This window comes from Macrobrachium nipponense, chromosome 26 (assembly GCF_015104395.2).
Source record: "Macrobrachium nipponense isolate FS-2020 chromosome 26, ASM1510439v2, whole genome shotgun sequence".
NCBI classification, from domain to species: domain Eukaryota; kingdom Metazoa; phylum Arthropoda; class Malacostraca; order Decapoda; family Palaemonidae; genus Macrobrachium; species Macrobrachium nipponense.
Window position 1 is genome coordinate 19,583,896 of NC_087215.1, and position 10,000 is coordinate 19,593,895.

At 32.9% G+C, this 10,000-nt stretch overlaps 1 protein-coding gene across 1 annotated transcript in view; it reads left to right on the top strand.

The window, feature by feature from the left end:
* The first annotated feature begins 9,548 nt into the window (after positions 1-9,548).
* Positions 9,549-10,000, top strand: part of LOC135199584 (uncharacterized) — an 8,596-nt gene continuing 8,144 nt past the window's right edge. The window contains exon 1 of the mRNA XM_064227740.1: positions 9,549-9,568. Within this exon, the coding sequence (XP_064083810.1) occupies positions 9,549-9,568 (20 nt within the window). The remainder of the gene's footprint in view (positions 9,569-10,000) is intronic.

A 10,000-nucleotide genomic window follows, 5' to 3' on the forward strand; every position in this document is an offset into this window, starting at 1 on the left:
CTCTCTCTCTCTCTCTCTCCCTAATATATATATTATATATATAAATATATATATATATATATATATATATATATATATATATATATATATATATATATATATGCATAACGGAAAAGAGTTATAAAAACGTAAACAAATCACTTCGTACACAAAATTTTCCATAGAATATTTAGCTAAGAAACGTCAGAAAATTTAAATTCAATTAGAGATATGATTTGTACTAGAAAGAAATAGCACCCAAAATAACAACAGGGTAAACAAACAAAGACGCGTCAAGCTACGCATATATGTGTACGTTTAAACACGCTTTCTTAAGCTCTGTATAAACGAACGTGTCCACGTATTTAATACTGGTCTTACGATTACTTTTCTACCTGAAGGAAGACAATCCAGCCTTCAAGAACCAGGTGCTGACAACTTGGACCCAATTCGCCTTGAATGTGCCAAACAACTTGTCGATAAGAAGATTAAAGTTTAAAAAACAAAAACCACTTTTCCGCAGGGTTGGCAATGATTAAATTAAACTGATTTAATCAAGTAATTAAATTTCATTTAAAAAGTTATGGTTTTAAAAAAAATATATTTTTTTCATTTTTTAAATTTGAAAGCAAACAAATTGAAAAATATGGTTTGGAGGTTAATAAATACTTATGCATAACTGTGCTGCATCTATTTATTTTTATATAAAAATATTGCAAGTACATACTTTAGGCCAGAACTGGAAACCTAAAAGATAGATCAATAGTAATTCTGTCATGAAATACATTTTGAAGGAAAAAAGGATTGAAAAAACGTCTAACAAATAAAAAAATAAAAATCTAATAAATAAAAAAATCAAATAAATAACTGATTTTTTTATTTTTTTATCCTTTTTAAAAGAATAAAAAAAATCACCAACCCTGCTTTTCCGGTCAGCCCGATGGTGAGAAAACTCAAAATTTAAAAAAACGTTAAAAAACAAATTTTCTTTCATTTGTGGCAGTTTGATCCGTCCATCAGACAGGATTTTTTGTGGCTTACTTTCTTTCCTTTTGTTTCCTTAGATCACAAGATGCGACGACTCACATCGTGTTGTGTGTCACTTTTTTTTTTATTGACAAAGATTTGGATGTTGATATTGCCTGTTGCCTACATTTCGTGTTGCGTGAAACTTTTATTTTATTTATTTATTTTTTATTTAGAGAGCGATGATCTTGATGATCGAGAAATATGTTACGCTGCATTTAATATACTATCTCTAAAAATGAAGAATTTCTATTACAAAATATACGATAACTGCAGATTCTCTCTCTCTCTCTCTCTCTCTCTCTCTCTCTCTCTCTCTCTCTCTCTCTCTCTCTCTCTCTCTCTCTCTATGTATATGTATATATATATATAATATATATTATAAAAATATAGGGGGGAAAAAATAGGGGGGGGTTGGATAAAATATATAATATATATGTCTATATATTATATATATAGAAATATTTTATAAACTATAAGTGCTGGGGGGGTGGGAGGGGGAAATAAAAAAATATAGATAAATATAATATGATATATAGTAAAGTATTAATTGCTGCTTCTTGATATACTATCTCTAAACATGAAGAATTTCTATTACAAAATTAGTACGAATAAAAACTGCAAGATTCTCTCTCTCTCTCTCTCTCTCTCTCTATCTCTCTCTCATCTCTCCTCAATCTCTCTTCTCTCTCTCTCTCTCATATGTGTATATATATATATATATATATATATATATATATATATATATATATATATATATATATATATATATATATATATTTACTGCTGCTCTTGATATACTATCTCTAACATGAAGAATTTCTAGTAGAGAAATATACGATAAGTGCAGATTCTCTCTCTCTCTCTCTCTCTCTCTCTCTCTCTCTCTCTCTATATATATATATATATATATATATATATATATATATATATATATATATATAGAGAGAGAAGAGAAGAGAGAGAGAGAGAGAGAGAGAGAGAGAGAATCTGCACTTATCGTATTTTCTTTATCTACTAGAAATTCTTCATGTTTAGAGATAGTATATCAAAGAGCAGCAGTAAATATTTATGATATATATATATATATATATATATATATATATATATATATATATATAATATAGTATATATAGGGTAGTATATCAAAAGCAGCAGTAAATATTTATGAATAATTTATATATATATATATATATATATATATATATATATATATATATATTTTTTTTTTTTTGTTTTTTTTTTTTTTTTTTTTTTTTTTTTTTTTCAATCAATCTGCTGATAAAGCAATACCAAAATCAAAGCTTCATCCAACAAAACAAAGTTCCACGTTGGTCTGATAAGCTAACAGAATTAATAAATATAAAGCACTCAATAGGGAGACGATTAGGTAATTTGAATAAAAAATTCAGTAAAATTGTATGCACGCTCGGGTATTTACCTTCTACAGATACATCTACAAGCATATGTCTGTTCGCATTTCTTCGCATGACGTTTAAGGTTGTCAAAGCCTCGTAGAGATAAAGAAGTAAACGACTAAACAAAAGGGAAGCACAGATTTCGTCACTGCAGATAATAATCATCGCTTCCCCCACCCAGAAAACCTTAATGAATATATCACCTCTCAGGTATATATATATGAGTTGACGGGACGGCCGGCGTCATCCATCAGGAGGTATGGGCCAACTTTAAAACGCCGGCCAGGTATATATGCCATTGGGTGCACGAAATCCGACGGGGTGTTGAGAATCTCTCTCTCTCTTTCTCACTCCAAACACTTTCTCTCTCTCATTTAGCTCATGCGTCCCTTTGGATGTGTTTGAACTACTCCTTATATCAGTCTTTTCTCTCTCTCTCTCTCTCTCTCTCTCTCTCTCTCTCTCTCCTGTTTTAGTTTCAGGGATTATATATGTAATTTGAAGGCATTATCGTCAGTGTGTTTGTGTATATACATATACATACATACATACATACATATATATAAGTGTATAAATATATATATATATATATATATATATATATATATATATATATATATAATATATATATATTCATATATACTTGTGTATGCGTGTGTAAAATTAAAAAAAATTCCCGGGATTAAATGTTAATACAACAGCTCATGTTTTTTTGTTTTTTGTGAATTTTGTTAAAATGGTCCATCAATTTATTGGACCCTATTAGATTAAAGGATATATATACATACATATATGTATATATATGTATATATATATATATATATATATATAATAAATATATATATACATATATATATACCTGAATAAAAAAAGCCATAAAAACTGTAAAGAAACCAGGTAGCTCCTATATCAATTCAACAGCAGTCCCGGTCACTTTAGGGCGTGGCTTAGAAAGACAGGTAGATCTAGGTACGAATAAAGTACTATACAGGTAAGGTAGAGAGCCCGCAAATATAGAGGGAACCGGTTCGCCCGCTAATCATACAGGTTATGGAAGTCAGGACGTTTATAGATTTAATCTTCATTCGCATAAATATGAGCGGTTAATTCTGTGGATTGATATAACTGATGATAAGTCTCTGAATCGCTACTCTCTCTTTTGTCGAGGAAATGTCTTTAATTGCAGTAACAAGTACAAACAAACACACACACATATGTATGTATGTATGTATGTATATTTATATATACACTTATATATACAAACAAGTATGTATGTATATATATTTATTATATATATATATATATATAAATATATATATATATATATATAATCTATATCATATATATATTATGTGTGTATATGCACATATATTCATACATTATATATACGTATTATATATATATATATATATATATATATATATATGTGTGTGTGTGTGTGTGTGTGTGTGTGTGTGTATGTATGTATGTGTGTGTACATGTAGTATATACTGTAAGCTTTTACCACTCTGAAAAGGGGGATCCAAGTATTTTGGGATGAGGCAATTAGCCTGGCTACTACGACACCACGATCAAATAACTATCGGGTATATTATAGTTCATTAAGACGTTATCTAATCACCACCCCCTTTCCTGGGATTGATCTCATTCATGCCTCTCACGGGAGAAGCGAAATGGAAGAAAAGACCTACTGAGAGAGAGAGAGAGAGAGAGAGAGAGAGAGTTGAAAAAAAAGGCCGAACATGAAATGTAAAATGTCAGATAGCGCTGCTCGCATACCTGCAAGATTTACGGCCTGGTAATAATTCCCCCATTGCTTTGTTCTATCCTCTCTAGACAAAGAAGAAGAAGAAGAAGAAGAAGAAGACATATCCTTGTTGTCGGGGGCATAATGTCGAATCCGCAGAAGCCTCTCCTTTGTCGAGAGCGAACCGTTACGCTAATCCCTTCGTTGCTATAAAATGAAGGGTGTGAGGGAGACAGAGAAAAAGGAACCAGTCGAGCTGGTAAAGTAATGGCCCCCGAAGGTTGTGGGATCATGTCAAGACGCGGCGTTTCGCCAGCGATGGGTCGAGAGCGTGAGAAAATAATGGATCTCGTGCTACGGGCAAGGAAGGATGATTCTCTAGTCGAATCTAATTCCCTCCAAGCGTTTCACGCGCCTATACGTACCTTGGTATCGACTGCCTGGACCATAGACATCAGGCTTCTTGTTGTGGTCATGGAATCAATTCAACGGATCTCCTCTTGGTTCCTCTACTCTAACGATGAATGATGGAACGTCACACACATAAAAAACCGTTGCATGATTTTCCAATGCAGAGAATGAAAAAAAAAAAACATAAAAAATCGTTGCATGATTTTCCAATGCAGAGAATGAAAAAAAAAACCAGTTGCATGATTTTCCAATGCAGAGAATGAAAAAAAAAAAACCGTTGCATGATTTTCCAATGTAGAGAATATTGTGAACATTTTGTCCTTGTAGGAATTTTTTTTTATCCCCTTTTGCGTGTTTGGCTAAAACGTGGATCTAAGTGGGTTGGAACGTGGAGCTATTCTTTGAATCAATAACAAATCGTTCAAAGTTCAGTTGCAAAGCACCAAGCCAAGCAGTTTTGCACCATGGTTAAAAGAAATTTGACTTTGAAACTAATCTTTCTGTTATTTTAAAACATTCTTCGTATTCTGCGATAAAGAAAATGTCTAGAAATAAGACAGAAATTAAAAGCTCGGATTCGAATCCCGTCTGGGAGTTAGGAATCTTTCATTTATTCCGTTTCGGGTTTCAAGGCTTGCAGCGGAAAAGGTATCTAGAAAATATATCAAGAAAGAAGGAAGTTACCAGCTATCTTCCGTTTTTTGCGATATATAAATAATTTATCTGGGATAAGAAGACTCTAAAATATTGCCATAAATTAACACGTATTTAAGGAAATGTGAATTAAGTTAATCCAACAATAAATAACAAAGGGATACCAATAGTAAAGGAAAGAATATTTGGAAATTCCCTTAGCCAAACTGTGCAAAGTGTGATACTTTACTTGAATAGATATACCATTTTACTTTAACTTTCTGGAAAAAATGGTACGCGTGTAGTTACTTATTTTGTTACGAACTGCTTTTCCTGGAAAGTTCATTCACGAGATATTGTTACCTATAATGAGGTAGCTTTCAAGAGTGTTCGAAATTGTTACCTATAATGAGGTAGATTTCAAGATTGTTCGAAATTATTAACTATCTTTCAAGATTGCTCGAAATTATTAACTATCTTGCAAGATTGCTCGAAATTATTAACTATAATGAGGTAGCTTTCAAGATTGTTCGAAATTATTAACTATCTTTCAAGATTGCTCGAAATTATTAACTATCTTGCAAGATTGTTCGAAATTATTAACTATAATGTGGTAGCTTTCAAGATTGTTCGAAATTATTAACTATCTTTCAAGATTGCTCGAAATTATTAACTATCTTGCAAGATTGTTCGAAATTATTAACTATAATGAGGTAGCTTTCAAGACTGTTCGAAATTATTACCTATAATGAGGTAGCTTTCAAGATTATTCGAAATTATCATCTATAATGAGGTAGCTTTCAAGATTATTCGAAATTATTATCTATAATGAGGTAGCTTTCAAGATTATTCGAAATTATCATCTATAATGAGGTAGCTTTCAAGATTATTCGAAATTATTATCTATAATGAGGTAGCTTTCAAGATTATTCGAAATTATTATCTATAATGAGGTAGCTTTCAAGATTGTTGAAAGTAAGACGAAACGTCAAGAGCTTCAGTTTTAGAACTTGAGAAAAAGTCTTGTCAAAGGGAACTGATCTCCCTAATAATGATAAAAGACATAATAGGGCTTTAATTTAACCCCTGGGCTATCAATTAAAATCAAATAGAATCCCACACTCTGTCAGCCGAAGCGTCATTCATCCGATCAGTCTTTTCTCTCTCTCTCTCTCTCTCTCTCTCTCTCTCTCTCTCTCTCTCTCTCATAGATTATGACGTTGCTTAACAGCAGCAGCAGAACCCATTTCATTTCCTTTTCCCGTCGAGCGAGAGAGAGTCAGTCAGTCGTTTTTCTTCTCCATTCATTTCCGAAGAAACAATTAAGGCTTCTCTTGGGAAGTTTACCCGTCTGACCTTCGAATTGTATGGTCTAATGAATCACAATCCACTTTTAAGTCAGTCATATAATTTCAGTGAGTTACGACGCAGCTAGTTCTGATGTTCTTTGCTTCTATTTACTGGAATCTATTTATTCAGACATAGACTTCTATTTATGACTCTGACATAAGTTTCAACCTTGAAAATGCTCAATTAAACCAGTAGAACACTACTGGGGTTTTCAGTTTTAGCGTAGGAAATTACGCGGCATTATATAAAAATATTTTTGAGGATAAATTGCTTTAATCCTCAAGGATTCGTAAGTGCTTCCTCCGGTAATCGCAGCTTCTTGGTCTGACGCCGAATTATTTTATATGGAATTTTCTCATATCCGCAAAGCGACAGTATTTAACCATGAATAGGTACGCAAATTATATATATATATATATATATATATATATATATATAGATATATATATATATATATATATATGTGTGTGTGTGTGTGTGTGTGTGTGTGTGTGTGTGCGCGCGTGTTTGTGTGTGTATGTATATGTATATGTATATATATATATATATATATATATATATATATATATGTGTGTGATATATATGTACATGTATATATAAATATATAAAATATATGTATAGATATACATATATATATATATATAGATATATATATATATATATATTATATTATATATATATATATATATATATATATATATATATATATATATATATATATATATATATATATATAAACAGACAGGCAGAGACAGACAGGAAAGCGTGTTTACAGCGGCTATTACTATGTTTGTCGTGTGAATCAGTTTTTATAATTCTGAATTTCCAGGCAGCTCGACCCATTAGCAAAACCGCTGAATCATCAGATTCGAGCACCATTACTGGATGAAATTAAAAATGACTTACCTACAGACGCCAAAGCCCAAACAATTTGTCGATGAATATTCTAGATGAAATAAAAAGAAAAAACAACCTCAGGACAGCTCAGGGTCGTGAGAATTTCACGTACGGCGCGACTGAGCGTAAGAGTTAATTATATTTGCCGAGTCATTCCAGCGATTAAACTATGGATATATGAAATGGAATGCCATGTGAAAGAATTTGTCCTTGAATGTGACAGCAATGAGATAAATTATTAATTTCTATCCTTGAAGATGCCTTGAAAAGATTTCAGCTCTGAATTATTTACAGGATTAAAAGAAAGATCATTTTTCACGTTACATTCGATCAAAGAATTGTAAGTCATATTTTGAGGGACTTTTAAATCCTCGGGCGAAGAGTCAGCGGGGCTATTTTCTGATAGAAAATTTATAAAATTGACCAATGTAGTTCTTTAATGAATGTATTTCACAAAGAAGGTGTCAGTGACCTTTAGTGTCATGACGACGGAGAACCTCAAACCAAACAAGCAAATTATAATAACAGTTGAGAGTCAGGCTACCATTATGAAAAGCGAGCTGACGAGTCAGGTACAAAACTTTTCCATTAACTTTATTAAAGCGTCCCCAAGTGAATGGAATAGTGGGTTCATTAATGCTTTGCATGCCGAAAGGACATTTTGCCCATGCAAAGGTAATTATGAAAAAGAATTTGTGAATCTAGAGTAATAATGGGAATAACAGATATTACAACCACCTGTGCCAACTATTATAATAAACAACACAAGATTTCAAATTATCAACAACAAAACAACAGCAACAACAGTAATAGAATTATTTAGCAATAGAGGCAGAATTGTCTTTCAAATTATCAACAACAAAACAACAGCAACAACAGTAATAATAATATTAGCAATAGAGGAATGAATTGTCTCATCATCCACTCCACAGACAGACACAAACTGTTCTTATGCGAATAAAAAGGGGGTTAAGATTACAACCACCTGCGCCAACTATTACAACAAACAACACCAAATTTCAGAGTATCAACAACAAAACAACAGTAATAATAATATTAGCAATAGAGGAATGAATGTCTCATCACTCACTCCACAGACAAACATAAACTGTTCTTGTACGAATAAAAAACAATAATAAGAAACATAAAATAATATCAACAACAGCAATGATAACATGAAGAATGTGTCATCACCCGCCCCACAACGACACGGAGACCCCAAACTACTTTCAAAGGCGTCCTTGTCAAGATCATCCACAATTTTTCCCATGCATAGTCAACACCTGTGTGTGTGCGCTTCCGCCAGGCAGACTAGCAAGAAAGCAAAGCAAGCAGACAGGTAGGCAAAAGCAAGCAAGTTTTTGGGAGGCCCGAGGGCCTCTTGAACCTCCCGGCCCGGCCCAGATTCCCTACCTCGGAAGGACAAGAGGATACGAAGAAGAGGTGGAGGAGCTCCACCAATCAGAATCAAGGTCTCTGGAGCCCGAGACCTCCCTCACGCGAGTGGCGGGAAGAAGAAGAAGGAAGAAGAAAGAGGGATTTAACGGTTAGCTGAATTTGAATGAGTTGGTGGGAATATTGAAATCAAGAGAAATGGCGGCATTGAAGGTTAACAGTATCGTAGAAGACTAAGAAAAGCGGAGAGAAATGGGTGAATCATGGAAGACAATAACAAGCTGCGACTAAAATGAAATAGACAGGGAGTATGTTTATAGGAAAAAAAAGACAAAAATGACTATAAAATAATATAACATAAATGACATAAATGACTATAAAATAATATAACATAAATGACAGTACAGTTTTATGATAAGAACAGCATTACATTGGACATACCTGCAATAATATAACCAGAAAGAGATGCAAAGATAATCCGTGATACTAAGAATAAAATATTGTCGAAATTAACAAAACAACAAAGTAGGTAAAAACTGTACAATCAAAGTGACGAACATCTAAAAGTACGAATGAAATCTCGTTGCAAATAGACCCAAAAATGATGATAGAGAAGAGGAAAAATAAAAAAATGCAAAGCCATAAACAACAGGTAAGAGGTTAATAAGGGCATGGCAAAGAGAGAGATAATGATGATAATTGTAAGGGAGAGGTGAGAACTGAAGAGGGCCTTAAGGTCGAAGAAGGGAAAAAGGGATTCTTCACGCAATCCTCAGCTCTGGTGCAAATACCAGATGACGAAGCGAGATGAAGAAAAATATTTTTTTTTAAATAAGAAAAATAAACAAGCTTTCAAAAACCCCCTGAGTAAAAAATCTTAAAAAACTGAAGACAATAAAGAAATAAGCTGTCATGCACACATACGAATCTGAAGACTGGAAAAATGAATATTGATGAAGTTTCAAAAACCATCAAGTGTGAAGACTTGATTCCAATACGAGGCGCAGTTGCAACCCCATAAAAAAATGATGAGCAGTGCCATCACCTAGCGGCCAACCATGTTCGTCGGGGCTAATTAAGAGAACATGCCCATAATTTATGCCTGGGCTCGCTAAGTCGTGCCTCTGGGTAAACTGTAAATACG